This window comes from Bombina bombina, chromosome 5 (genome assembly GCF_027579735.1).
Source record: "Bombina bombina isolate aBomBom1 chromosome 5, aBomBom1.pri, whole genome shotgun sequence".
In the NCBI taxonomy this organism is placed as follows: Eukaryota; Metazoa; Chordata; class Amphibia; order Anura; family Bombinatoridae; genus Bombina; species Bombina bombina.
Window position 1 is genome coordinate 965,902,435 of NC_069503.1, and position 15,717 is coordinate 965,918,151.

General features: G+C 39.3%; 1 protein-coding gene across 1 annotated transcript in view; it reads left to right on the plus strand.

Moving 5' to 3' along the window:
• The first annotated feature begins 9,255 nt into the window (after nucleotides 1-9,255).
• The window catches only part of LOC128661026 (carbonic anhydrase 13), a 55,427-nt gene continuing 48,965 nt past the window's right edge, over nucleotides 9,256-15,717 (plus strand). Inside the window, exon 1 of the mRNA XM_053715171.1 lies at nucleotides 9,256-9,365. Coding sequence (XP_053571146.1) covers nucleotides 9,335-9,365 — 31 coding nt within the window. The 5' untranslated portion in view covers nucleotides 9,256-9,334. The remainder of the gene's footprint in view (nucleotides 9,366-15,717) is intronic.

The following is a 15,717-nucleotide window of genomic DNA, read 5'->3' on the forward strand; positions in this document are numbered from 1 at the left end:
CCCAGTTCAATTCATATACAGGGAGTGCAGAATTATTAGGCAAATGAGTATTTTGACCACATCATCCTCTTTATGCATGTTGTCTTACTCCAAGCTGTATAGGCTCGAAAGCCTACTACCAATTAAGCATATTAGGTGATGTGCATCTCTGTAATGAGAAGGGGTGTGGTCTAATGACATCAACACCCTATATCAGGTGTGCATAATTATTAGGCAACTTCCTTTCCTTTGGCAAAATGGGTCAAAAGAAGGACTTGACAGGCTCAGAAAAGTCAAAAATAGTGAGATATCTTGCAGAGGGATGCAGCACTCTTAAAATGGCAAAGCTTCTGAAGCGTGATCATCGAACAATCAAGCGTTTCATTCAAAATAGTCAACAGGGTCGCAAGAAGCGTGTGGAAAAACCAAGGCGCAAAATAACTGCCCATGAACTGAGAAAAGTCAAGCGTGCAGCTGCCAAGATGCCACTTGCCACCAGTTTGGCCATATTTCAGAGCTGCAACATCACTGGAGTGCCCAAAAGCACAAGGTGTGCAATACTCAGAGACATGGCCAAGGTAAGAAAGGCTGAAAGACGACCACCACTGAACAAGACACACAAGCTGAAACGTCAAGACTGGGCCAAGAAATATCTCAAGACTGATTTTTCTAAGGTTTTATGGACTGATGAAATGAGAGTGAGTCTTGATGGGCCAGATGGATGGGCCCGTGGCTGGATTGGTAAAGGGCAGAGAGCTCCAGTCCGACTCAGACGCCAGCAAGGTGGAGGTGGAGTACCGGTTTGGGCTGGTATCATCAAAGATGAGCTTGTGGGGCCTTTTCGGGTTGAGGATGGAGTCAAGCTCAACTCCCAGTCCTACTGCCAGTTTCTGGAAGACACCTTCTTCAAGCAGTGGTACAGGAAGAAGTCTGCATCCTTCAAGAAAAACATGATTTTCATGCAGGACAATGCTCCATCACACGCGTCCAAGTACTCCACAGCGTGGCTGGCAAGAAAGGGTATAAAAGAAGAAAATCTAATGACATGGCCTCCTTGTTCACCTGATCTGAACCCCATTGAGAACCTGTGGTCCATCATCAAATGTGAGATTTACAAGGAGGGAAAACAGTACACCTCTCTGAACAGTGTCTGGGAGGCTGTGGTTGCTGCTGCACGCAATGTTGATGGTGAACAGATCAAAACACTGACAGAATCCATGGATGGCAGGCTTTTGAGTGTCCTTGCAAAGAAAGGTGGCTATATTGGTCACTGATTTGTTTTTGTTTTGTTTTTGAATGTCAGAAATGTATATTTGTGAATGTTGAGATGTTATATTGGTTTCACTGGTAAAAATAAATAATTGAAATGGGTATATATTTGTTTTTTGTTAAGTTGCCTAATAATTATGCACAGTAATAGTCACCTGCACACACAGATATCCCCCTAAAATAGCTATAACTAAAAAAAAACTAAAAACTACTTCCAAAACTATTCAGCTTTGATATTAATGAGTTTTTTGGGTTCATTGAGAACATGGTTGTTGTTCAATAATAAAATTAATCCTCAAAAATACAACTTGCCTAATAATTCTGCACCCCCTGTACAGTCTAGCCTACACCTGTTGTTAGGCATAGGTGAAAGATCATATTTTGCCCATGATCATATTGTAACACCATTGTGGTATTAAAGCAACAAGCTACAGAAAAGATTGCCAGTATTGTGGACCGTAGCCCCGCATTCAGGCCACTTTGTGTCACCTTCTCTATGGGTGAAGTGGATAATCCCCTGGCTGATTCAGGACCGGAGTCCGGGGCTGAGATTTCAAGCGTTTCAGCCAGCGACAAGAAACTTCCAGTAGATCGTAAGGTAGCCGTGTGTAAGCTATGCTGCTTTTTCTGACTTAGCTGTCTCTGAGGCCTATCAGATCCTGAGGTGTCAGCTGCATGTACTCGAGACCCGCCAGGAAAGAGCTCACTGTGTCCCGCATCTTCATTAGGTGGGTTAATGACTTTCTCGGCAATCACCGTAGCTTCAGACGGGTCCTCTCCTAATGGAAATTGTTGGTCAGCGGGTTTACAAAAGCCTGATTTCAGAAGGACTGTGAGGTTGCTTAGATTCTCCTCCATCTGCCTTTTGAATCTTCTCAGTAAGGTCTGTACCACTTCACTAGTCCTCGGTAGGTGCCAGTGCCATTTTTTACAAATGCGATTGGGCTATAGATACGGTTAGCTTATACATAGTGAGACTGCTAATCTGCTTCCTACTTATTAGTGTTTGCGGCTGTATGCCACGAGGCTGCATCTGAGGTTTTAGAACTGGGTTGATTTTGATTCCCAGGCTTCAGTACTTAGCCGACAGCTTAACTTATGGAATAAGCTTGCAGGGGTCTTCATTAGGATGAGTGGAAGACATATAGAGATATCAACTTGCCCCTATTTTTTATTTTTAGGTAGACAACCCAAGGTATTGATCTGGGATCATTTTGGTATATTTCATGCCACCATTTCCCTGCCAAAAGCAAACATATAAACATTTTTTTAACTTTTTCACAAACTTTAGGTGTCTTACATATCGCTTGTGTAATCATAACACGAAAGATTGTAAAAGCTTCTCTGAGATTTCCTTTCTTTGGAAATAGCAGGTGTGTAAGGTTTTGGCATCGTTTTTTGGTAATTAGAAGATTAATAGAGGGATAGGGATAGAGGGATAGAGATAGATGGATAGATTGATAGAGGGATAGAGATAGAGGGATAGAGGGATATGGATAGAGGGATAGAGATAGATGGATAGATTGATAGAGGGATAGAGATAGAGGGATAGGGAAAGATGGATAAAGGGATATGGATAGAGGGATAGAGAGATAGGGATAGAGATAGAGGGATAGATTGATAGAGGAATGGAGATAGAGGGATAGGGAAAGAGGGATAGGGAAAGAGGGATAGAGATAGAGGGATAGAGATATAGGGATAGATGGATAGAGGTATAGGGATAGAGGGATAGAGAGATAGGGATAGAAATAGAGGGATAGATTGATAGAGGGATATAGATAGAGGGATAGAGATAGAGGGATAGATTGATAGAGGGATAGAGATAGAGGGATAGGGATAGATGGATCGAGGGATATGGATAGAGGGATAGAGAGATAGGGATAGAGATAGAGGGATAGATTGATAGAGGAATAGAGATAGAGGGATAGATTGATAGAGGGATAGAGATAGAGGGATAGAGGGATAGAGATAGAGGGATAGAAATAGAGGGATAGAAATAGGGGGAAAGGGATAGAGGGATAGGGAAAGGATATAGATAGAGGGATAGATGGATAAGGGATAGAGATAGAGGGATAGGGATAGAGGTATAGGAATAGAGGGTAAAGGAAAGAGGGATAGAGGGATAGAGATAGAGGGATAGATTGATAGAGGGATAGAGATAGAGGGATAGGGATAGAGGAATAGGGATAGAGGGATAGATGGATAGAGGGATAGATGGATAGAGAGATAGGGATAGCGAAAGAGGGATAGGGATAGAGGGATAGAGATAAAGGGATAGATGGATAGGGATAGAGGGATAGGTATAGAGGGATAGATTGATAGAGGGATAGGGATAGAGGGATAGGTATATTTCATTCCTTAATCATTTTGGCCCATGTACACGGGCTTTAACACAAGTATATATATAAAGTACAATAGTATATTATGTACTTATAACGTAAATATGTTATTGAAATACATTTTTGCTGTGTTTTTTTATTTTAATGTAAAGGATATTAATATTCCACAGAAAATAGCTTTTAAGTTTACAATAGTGCGCTTTTCTAACATTGTATTTATGCAGCCACCAGAATCGCAAACTGAAAGGTAAGTTCTCAGTGTTCTGAATAGGTTTAGTCTATTATCTTGGTCGCACTTTAACAAACATATTTTTAAAGTAAACATGTTTGGTACAGCAATATTTTAACTATGTTTCAAATAGCAGATAATGCTATTTCATATACAAAAATATACAAAAATGACAACTTCCATGCATTTTTAACTCTGCCGCTGTCATTGTAAACACATTTAAGGGAAGCCACTTGTACAGTACACTGTTCCGTTAATCAGCAAATTAGCAGGAAGATTTCTGTGGAAAGGAGAATAATCCTATTGTATTCTGCTGACTCAAAACTCTTTCAAATGTTGAGCAATAATATCTGATACTATCATAATAGTTAAAATATAACTTTTATTATGTTATTCAAAATAAATAAAAATGGGAATGTCATTGCTGATAACTTTAAGCAGTGGTTTGGGCACAGAAAATATTTACAAACACATGCTGCTCTTTTGTTACAGATATACCCCCTGTTCCAAATTATTATGCCAATGATATCTTTCTCATTTACCTAAATAATTGATGTAAACAACAGTCAGCATAATTCTCATGTTATCAACTATTAAGAGTACAATTCAAATTTTATTGAACAAATCTCCTAATGATAACAGTATTTTTTTTCAAAATAAAAAACTTACAATGCACTGTTCCAAATTATTACGCATAGTAAGTTTGAAAACACTTTATAGGTTGTAAAGAACTGAAAATTGTCATTTGTTGTGTTTGCAGCATATTTACTGACTCCACCACCTCCTTGCTGACGTCGCAGCCTTGTTGGAACAGCGTGGCCGTCCACCAACCATCCACTACTCCATCCATCTGGACCATCCAGGGTTGCACGGCACTCATCAGTGAACAGGACTGTTTGAAAATTAGTCTTCATGTATTTTTCTGTCCAATGCAGCCGTTTCTGCTTGTTAGCATTGGTTAGTGGTGGCCGAATGGAAGGTTTATGCACAGTTGCAAGACTCTGGAGGACTCTACACCTTGATGTCCGTGGGACTCCAGAGGCACCAGCAGCTTCAAATATCTGTTTGCTGCTATGTAATGGTATTTTAGCAGTTGCTCTCTTGATCCGATGCATGGATCTGGCAGAAATCTTCCTCAATGTGCATTTATCTGCACAAACCCGTCTGTGCTCTGAATCAGCCACAAATCTCTTAATAGTGCGATGATCACGCTTAAGTTTTCGTGAAATATCTAATGTTTTCATACCTCGTCCAAGGCATTGAACTAGTTCACTCTTTTCGGCAGCAGAGAGATCCTTTTTCTTCCCCATATTGCTTGAAAATGGTGCTCTGCTTAATAATGTGGAACACCCTCCTTTAGTAGTTTTTCCTTTAATTGGGCTCACCTGGCAATCTAATTATCACAGGTGTCCGAGATTGTTTTCAGTGATCAAAATAGCCCTGAGACACAATGCCATCCATGAGTTAAACTGAAGAATTTTTTTTAATCTTTGTGACACTGAAATAGAATTTGCATAATAATTTGGAACAGGGTGTACTTGACATGCTGAGTATATATGATCTTGTAACTTTAATATATATACTATAACAGAACTGATTTATTATATCAGAACTGATTGCTTCATAATAAGATAACCTTTTTTTTATTAATTACCTGAATATTCATATCAACAGCTTTAATTCAATCACAAGCCAGTCTTTATTGTGTTCTCTAATCACCTATGAGCTTATCATTAGATCACATCCTATAGTGGGGCCAATTTATAACGCTCCTTATGGAGCTTGATGCCCCTGTTGTCGTGCAAGTCTTCAGGCTCTCCGGAAACAGAAGTTATGAAGCAGCGGTCTAAAGACCGCAGCTCCATAACTTGTCCGCCTGTTCTGAGGCCGCAGACAGAAATCAACCCAATTAAATGCGATCGTGTTGATTGACACCCCCTGCTAGCGGACGATTGGCTGCGAATCTGAAGGGGGTGGCATTGCACCAGCAGTTCACAAGAACTGCTTGTGCAATGATAAATGCAGACAGCGTATGCTGTCAGTCAGAACTTCAGTCTTTGAGACAACTGACTATAGTTGGGTTTAGACTGTGGGGGCATTATTTAAATCTTGGACCAAATCAGCAAAATATCATCACACTGCCCCGTTTGTCAGCAGAGGAGGTTGAGGAGAAGATTATAATATTTGTTAGACAAGTTACCAAGGCCAGGTGCCTTGCCAGAAGGTATCATTTTAATCAGCTTGGTTACCTTTCCTTGCCACAAGATATAGATTTATTTTACATATCTCTTCCTGAGAAAGCTGAGGCAGCAGTATCTGCTCTCAGAAATCACGTTTAGCCTGATAATTGTTGAAAATATTTGCTCTTTCTACTGAATTAGTTATGATAGTATAACATGAAAACCATGAGGCCTATTTATTAAAGATCTGTCGGACCTGATCCGACAGTGCTGATCAGGTCCGACTGACCTCTTTAGACTGGTGCTTCATAACTGGTGTTTCTGGCGAGCCTGCAGGCTCGCCAGAAACACGGGCCCTCAAGCATTTCGGAGCTTGATAAATGGGCCTTCTTAATTAAAGTTTATTTTGACTTTAGTGGCCCTTTAAGTACAATAATTTAGATCAACTGTCTCCGCTGTCACCGTTCAAAAAACACCACAACACGTATACATATGTAAAAAACGTCTTCATTATTACAAATTGGTTAAAAACATATACACATGTTCATACAGGTATAATGGGATAGCCACTATCCCATTGCATACTGAATTTTTGTTCTCAGTACCTGTATTTTTGTACATAAGTTTTTAATCAATTGGTAATAAAGAAGAAGCTTTTTACATATCCATATGCCTGGTATTTGATTGATGTTGGGAGGGAGCGTTGTCTTTAGCTAAAAGGGCAGAAGAGGAAGCGCTATGTGACATTGTTATGTTTTTTAAGTACAATAATATTGGTGTCCTTAAAGGATAGAAAGGTCAAAATTTAAATGTGCATGGATTTATTTCAATTTTGAATATACTATATACTTCAATTAGCAAAAAATGCTAAAATGCTGTTTTTCAGTGGCATACACACATATGCTGGATAGACTCATGCACCACTATTCCTGCTCAGAGAGCTACTGGTGATAAGTATTGTATCTGTATCTGTATACTGGTGCACGGGCGCTCACAACATACTGTATGTGCATATGCCTCTGGAAAACTAACAGTATGTAGTGATAATTGTTATTGAACTCACATTTCATATTAAAAATATTTTGGAGGTAACCTCACTTCCTCCAGTATGAATCAATATTGTTTGGTTAAAAAGGACATACAAATTGTAACTTAAAAAATAAGTATAAGCTCATGCAGTTATTTAAATAGAAATGAGAGTTATAAATACTAGTATTAAGAAATTAGGAGTAACTTTAAAAAAAATTAAGGGTTATTATAATTTACTGATAGTAGAGATAAAAGAGACATGCAATAAAACTTTATATACCACACATAGCACATAAACAAGATACAAGCAGCGATCATGGTCGGAGAGCATGCACACTGTATGAAATATTTCTGAGCAGAATAATTACAGCAGTGTAGACAATGTACAACGATATTGTATTATAATTCATGCTCTGTATATATAGATGCTAATGTTTTTGTGCTGCTGGGGAATGGGGTATGTCCACCTTTTCACGGCTTTAATATTCTTAGCATCCATATAGTGGCAGCAATGTCATAGCTGAATATCTTGTCTACACCAAGAACTCATTGACCATGAATATTGCCTTTCACACATCTCATTGGCTAGTGAGTTGCAACATTATGGTAATTAGGGTAAGGCTAAGGTTAACCCTGAGGATGCCAAGGAGGGATGCAATGCAATACCTACAATACCGATGCACAGATGACATTACTACAGACGTATTATATTCATTACAACATTGTGGCCACAGCAACAAACTATCACCTAGATTACAAGTTGTGCGTTCGTGTTTTAACGCAGAAAAAATTGTAATTTTAGCTTTAAAAAAGTAAAAAACCCACCCCAAAATAAAAAAGCCTAATCTAAAATAAACTACCAAGGGCCCTTAAAAGGGCTTCTTTGTGGGCCCATAAAATGGCCTTCTGTAGGGCATTGCCCTAAAGTTAACTGCTCTTTTTCTACAAAACAAAACAAACACCCCCTAACAGTATACAAACCCCCACCCCCAAACCCACAAAATAAAAATAAAGTAAAACCTAATATATCCATTGCCCTGAAAAGGGCATTTGTATGGGCATTCCCCTTTAAAAGGGCATTTAGCTCTTTTTCCTGCCCTTAAAAGGGCATTCAGCTCTTTTATGAAATGCCCAAGCTCTAATCTAAAAATAAAAAACCACCCCAAAACGAAAAAACTACATTACACAAAATAACAAACAAATGATCAAAAATAATAAAAATTATTCCTATTCTAATTCCCATTTAAAAAAAAAAAAAAAACACCCCAAAATAAAAAACCTAATCTAGAATAAACTACCAATAGGCCTTTTGTAGGGCAATGCCGCTCGGCGATGTCAGGGGCAGCAGATTAGGGGTGTTTAGACGTGGGGTTTATGTTAGGAGGGTGTTAGGTTTAAACATAACTTTTTTTCCCCATAGACATCAATGGGGCTGTGTTACGGAGCTTTTCATTCCGCCCTTCAGGTGTTTTTTTTCTGACACCTTTTCCCCATTGATGCACGTCAAAACAGCGTTTGAATTGTGTGCGGTATGGAGCTTAAAACCACCATATAACACGCAAAAGCCGGCTGTTTGAAAACTTATAACGACTGCGCTATAGAGGGTTTAATAACTTTTGTTGCGTTCGTTAATTTCCCTATAGTGCACATAACTCGTAATCTAGCAGTATGGTATCGCTAACTGGATAAAATATAAAGTAGTGAAATCTATAGCATATACTGGGGTGGGGGGGGGGGGAATCTGTATATTTTTGTTTTAATATCTTAAAACAGTAATATGGGAGGGGAAAAAAAGTAAGTTTCCATAAACTAATACAGTCTGTGCAGACCTCATGCCCTGCAGACATTTAATTCTTTTTACTTATAAGTAATACTTAAAAGCATATAAGTTGCACATTGTTATGTGGGTTGTACATAAAGCAGAATTAAAAAACCTGCCATAAAGTATGCAATCACAAGCAAAGAAAAGCATAGAAAGCATCATTTATTTAATTGAAATCGCCTATATTAAGTTATATATTGGACAAGATTGGAATCCTGAATGACTATCATATTTAATTGCACTTCTTTGTGTGCATTAAAGCAAAAGCAGCAGGCAGGGATCAAATAAATGCACAGGTGTGACTGAAGCATTATTAGGCCACTTCCCACTAACTGCACTGCCCGCAAGAGGTGCGTCTCTGGCAGATTTTGAAAGAGGCAATGCATCTGTACTTGGTTATCAGGTTATCATACAACACAGGCAGACTTCTAGAGAACGTCAGTGTCGGCATCTCATTATTACTGCTTCACAGGACAGTTCCAGGAGTATGCAAAGCTGGGGATATGCAGAGCACAATGGTAAGTAGAGAATCTCTAGCTAGTCTCATAAAGCTTCCTAAATTTAATAGACAGTGACAGTGAAAATAAACAATCACTACAGTGATAATAGGTAGAATTATACTCTCTCTTCTCTCCTCTCTCTCTCTTTTCTCTCCTCTCCTCTCTCTCTTCTCTCTCTCTCTCTCTCTCTCTCTCTCTATCTCTCTTTCTCTCTCTCTCACTCACACTCTCTCCTCTCTCCCTCTCCTCTCTCTCCTCTCTCTCTCTCCTCTCTCTCTCTCTCTCTCTCTCTCTCACACTCTCTCCTCTCTCCCTCTCCTCTCTCTCCTCTCTCTCTCCTCTCTCTCTCTCTCTCTCTCTCTCTCTCTCTCACTCCTGTCTCTCTCTCCTCTCTCTCTCTCTCTCTCTCTCACTCCTGTCTCTCTCTCCTCTCTCTCTCTCTCTCTCTCTCTCACACTCTCTCCTCTCTCCCTCTCCTCTCTCTCCTCTCTCTCTCCTCTCTCTCTCTCTCTCTCTCTCTCACACTCTCTCCTCTATCTCTCTTCCATTCTGCTAGTCTAAATTGAAATATTTCTTTAGTGATAGTCAGTTGTCTGCTGCTTGTAATGCAACATGTTTAAGAAACTTGTCCTGTTCAGAATAATCAATGTTGTTATTTTCTGGCTGTCTTTTCTTAGCAATATTCTATAGTTATGCGAGTTTAAGAGCTAATGTGTAACCTTGTGTTTGCATAAGTTCCTGAAAATATGTAATTTCCAATATCAGTATGTACAAATGCTGCCTTTGGTGTTGCTGTGTTTCATACTGATAAGTGAATTCTTATCTAATTGCTAGCATTTCCTTTCAGACTTGTGGAGGGTAATAACGGCAACCTTCGACATTTCAGTAAACTAGTAAACAATTTCAGAAGGACATATTCTGTAAGATACTGTCATTTTTTTTATCAAGTGTCCATATTAGTGTCTTCTTTTTGTGTAATAACTATGGTCATTATCAAGCCTATTTAAATTAAAACAATCATAAATATTCGTTAGTATTGTCATTCTTTTTGCAGTCTTTCCAGTTTCTGTGTTAATCCACACAAGTATGAAGATACTTTGCTTTATTGAATAATGTATTAAGAAAAACATAAGCGTTAAAGGAAAAACCTAATGGAAAAATTACATGCTGCAAATAATTAGAGCATATTATATTTGCATTAAAGGGACATAGAAGTAAAAAATAAAATAACAATTTAAAAAGTGTTGTGGCCACAAAGCATTAAACCGTTAAAATGGTGTTACCAATTTCCATATTTCACTAGGTTGAGATAGTTCCTCATTCAGTTTTACAAGTGCACAGAACTAGTAGTTTGTCTTATAAAAAATAGTATCTAAGAGTATGTTGCTTAGCAACTCTAGACTCATAGAGGCTGATTTATCAATGTCTAGAGGACATGATATGCTGTAGCGTATCATGTCTGCCAGACATCGCTGAATGCCAACAGCATGCGCTGTCGGCATTTAACATTGCACAAGCAGTTCTGGTGAACTGCTTGTGCAATGCCGCCCCCTGTAGATTGGCCGCTAGCAGGGTATGTCAATCAACCCCATCGTATGCGATTGGGCTGATTGATGTCCGCAACCTCAGAGGCAGCGTACGAGTTAAGGAGCAGCAGTCTTAAGACCGCTGCTTCCTAACTCTCATTTTGCGGGAAACAGAGGTACTTGTCCCCATTCGGGCCATGATAAATCGGCCCCATAGTGTAAAAGATTTGTTGTGCATGTGATACCTTCGCTTGTGATCCACTCAACTGCAATAGACATGTAAATATATTTAAAATACTTAATAAACTAATTACATTTATGTCAGACTGTTAAGTTAAAAAAATAAATATTTGTGGTATTGAACAATATCTGATTTATATAATTATGAAAACTTTATTGCTTTATAGTATTTCAAAATTTAATATATTTTATATTCATATTTTCATCTTATATATACTGTATGATTAAATGTAATATGTGTGTTTTACACTTAGCAGAGGAAGACAAGGACTTGCATCCATTAGCGACAGCGTACAGTAAGGTGTAAGTCGTTCATGGGCTGAATGTAAACAGAGCAAAATAATGGGTTTTTGGCTCCTATTGACTTTAATGGAAGCCAAAAACAACATTCCTCTGTCATTATTTGACATAAATACAATTAAACTCTGACAACTTTGTACATTTCTGGATGGCGTTATCTTTTCAGCAAAATTCAAACGGATTTCCAGCCTCCAAGTCATAGTTTAAAAGACCTTCATTGTTTTATGCAGGGTCCATACAAAAAAACAACGTTTCAAACCAGCAATTGGTTCTTAGTCATGACATGTCTAAGAACCAATTGCTGGCTTGAAACGTGTATGGACCCTGCATAAAACAATAAAGGTCTTTTAAACTATGACTTGGAGGCTGGAAATCCGTTTGAATTTTGGAATATGATATTGGGACCTGGCTAATTCCCTTTTCCGTGCCCCAAGATACTTTGTGAAAGGTGCTGACTTCAATTAAAAAAAAAATTCAGTTATCTTTTCAGCAACCATTTTAATATCTATTGTAAATATGGCCTTTCTTGTTTTAAACATTATCGCACAGCTGATTGGTGGATACTAAGGGGGTCGATTTATGAAACAGCGGATGCTGCTTCTGACCCACTCCACTTCAGGTCCGCCTGAAGCAAAAGTTAAGAAGCAGCGGTCGTTACACCGCTGCTCCTTAACTCGTCCTCCACCTCTGAGGCGGCAGACAGCATTCAGCCTGATCGGATACGATCGGGTTTATTGACACCCCCTGCTAGCAGCCGATTGGCCGCGAATGTGCAGGGAGCGGCATTGCACAAGCATTTCTAGTGCTGTCGGCATTTATCGATGTGGGGCGGACATGATCCGCTACAGCAGATCATGTCCGCCCGCACATTAGTAAATTGGCCCCTCTGTATGGGTGGAATTTTGGAATTCTGAATTCCTTTGCTAAAATGCCAAATTCTGAAATTTCGCCCCATGCCTAGTGGATGCATACATATAACATTCACCATTGTCTTACTGGAGCCTTCTAAGTTGTGGCAATGCATTTTTACTGGGTATCCAGCTTTATCTATATATTTATTATTTTTTTCAAATAATGCTCTACAAAAGGAACTTTTACACCCATTTAAATGTTGCCACCCCATCAGGTCTATATAAATCTAGGGAAAATTATTGGACACATATCCAGTATCATAATAATGGGCATCTTTCATTTCCTAAAATATTTGCATATTACTGTAGATATTACAATGTAGCTACATAAATATTTGAGCTATACATTTAAAAATATTTATATAGTGTTTCTCTTGTAAGGTGTATCCAGTCCACGGATCATCCATTACTTGTGGGATATTCTCCTTCCCAACAGGAAGTTGCAAGAGGATGACCCACAGCAGAGCTGCTATATAGCTCCTCCCCTAACTGCCATATCCAGTCATTCTCTTGCAACTCTCAACAAGCATGGAGGTAGTAAGAGGAAAGTGATGAAATGTAGCTGTTATCTTGCTTCAATCAAAAGTTTGTTATTTTTAAATGGTACCGGAGTTGTACTATTTTGTCCCAGGCAGAAAAATAGAAGAATCTGCCTGTGATTTCTATGATCTTAGCAGGTTGTAACTAAGATCCATTGCTGTTCTCACACATGACTGAAGAGAGAGGTAACTTCAGCGGGGGAATGGCGTGCAGGTTATCCTGCTATGAGGTATGTGCAGTTAAGATTTTTTCTAGAAGATGTGAATGCTAGAAAATGCTGCTGATACCAAATTTATGTAAGGTAAACCTGAATACAGTGATTTAATAGCGACTGGTATCATGCTTACTTTCTGAGGTAATACTCTTTTATATTTACAATATAAAACGTTTGCTGGCATGTTTAAACGTTTTTATATATACTTTGGTGATAAAACTTTATTGGGGCCTAGTTTTTTCCACATGGCTGGCTTAAATTTGCCTAGAAACAGTTTACTGAGGCTTTCCACTGTGTTACTATGAGTGGGAGGGGCCTAATTTAGCGCTTTTTTGCGCAGTAACTTTTACAGACTGAGACATCCAGCTTCCTCCAGGAGTCCCCTGAATGCTATAGGACATCTCTAAAGGGCTCTTAGGCTTTCCAAAATCGTTTGTTGGGGAAGGTAGGCCCACAGCAAGGCTGTGGCAGTTTGGTGTGACTGTTAAAAAATGTCTATATCGTTTTTTTTTATCTGGTTTTTGATCTAAGGGGTTAATCATCCATTTGCAAGTTGGTGCAATGCTCTGTTAGCTTATTATACACACTGTAAAAATTTTGTTTGATTTACTACCTTTTTTCACTGTTTTTCAAATTCTGACAAAATTTGTTTCTCTTAAAGGCACAGTACAGTTTCTTATATTTGCTTGTTAACTTGATTTAAAGTGTTTTCCAAGCTTGCTAGTCTGTAAAAACATGTCTGACATAGAGGAAATTCCTTGTTCATTATATTTAAAAGCCATTGTGGAACCCCCTCTTAGAATGTGTACCAGATGTACTGATTTCACTTTAAGCAATAAAGATCATATTCTGTCTTTAAAAAATTTATCACCAGAGGAATCTGACAAGGGGGAAGTTATGCCGACTAACTCTCCCCACGTGTCAGATCCTTTGACTCCCGCTCAAGGGACTCACGCTCAAATGGCGCCAAGTACATCTAGGGCGCCCATAGCGTTTACTTTACAAGACATGGCGGCAGTCATGGATAATACACTGTCAGCAGTATTAGCCAGACTACCTGAATTTAGAGGAAAGCAAAATAGCTCTGGAGTTAGACGAAATACAGAGCATACTGACGCTTTAAGAGCTATGTCTGATACTGCCTCACAATATGCAGAAGCTGAAGAAGGAGAGCTTCTTTCTGTGGGTGATGTTTCTGACTCAGGGAAGATGATGCAACCTGATTCTGATATCTCTACATTTAAATTTAAGCTTGAACACCTCCGCGTGTTACTCAGGCAGGTTTTAGCTGCTCTGAATGACTGTGATACAATTGCAGTGCCAGATAAATTGTGTAGACTGGATAAATACTATGCAGTGCCGGTGTGCACTGATATTTTTCCAATACCTAAAAGGTTTACAGAAATTATTACTAAGGAATGGGATAGACCAGGTGTGCCGTTCTCTCCCCCTCCTATTTTTAGAAAAATGTTTCCAATAGACGCCACCACACGGGACTTATGGCAGACAGTTCCTAAGGTGGAGGGAGCAGTTTCTACTCTAGCAAAGCGTACTACTATCCCTGTCGAGGACAGTTGTGCTTTCTTAGATCCAATGGATAAAAAGTTAGAGGGTTACCTTAAGAAAATGTTTATTCAACAAGGTTTTATCCTACAGCCCCTTGCATGCATTGCTCCTGTCACTGTTGCTGCGGCTTTCTGGTTTGAGTCTCTGGAAGAGGCTTTACAGGTAGCGACTCCATTGGATGACATACTTGACAAGCTTAGAGCACTTAAGCTAGCCAATTCTTTTGTTTCTGATGCCATTGTTCATTTGACTAAACTAACGGCTAAGAATTCTGGTTTTGCTATCCAGGCGCGCAGAGCGCTATGGCTTAAATCATGGTCAGCTGACATTACTTCAAAGTCTAAGCTGCTTAACATTCCCTTCAAGGGGCAGACCCTATTCGGGCCTGGTTTGAAGGAGATTATTGCTGATATCACTGGAGGAAAAGGTCATGCCCTTCCTCAGGATAGGTCCAAATCAAGGGCCAAACAGTCTAATTTTTGTGCCTTTCGAAACTTCAAGGCAAGTGCGGCATCAACTTCCTCTAATGCAAAACAAGAGGGAATTTTTGCTCAGTCCAAGACGGTCTGGACTTCAAGGCTTCCCCCCCAAAAGGAAGATTTCACCTTTCTCAACTATCTGCAAACCAGATAAAGAGAGAGGCGTTCTTACACTGTGTACAAGACCTCCTAGTTATGGGAGTGATCCATCCAGTTCCAAAGGAGGAACAGGGACAGGGATTTTACTCAAATCTATTTGTGGTTTCCAAAAAAGACGGAACCTTCAGACCAATTTTGGATCTAAAGATCTTAAACAAATTCCTCAGAGTTCCATCATTCAAGATGGAGACTATTCGTACCATCCTACCTATGATCCAGGAGGGTCAATACATGACTACAGTGGATTTAAAGGATGCTTATCTTCACATTCCGATACACAAAGATCATCATCGGTTTCTCAGGTTTGCCTTCCTAGACAGGCATTACCAGTTTGTAGCTCTTCCCTTTGGGTTAGCTACAGCCCCAGGTTCTGGGGTCGCTTCTGGCGGTCCTAAGGCCGCGGGGCATAGCATTGGCCCCTTATTTAGACGACAT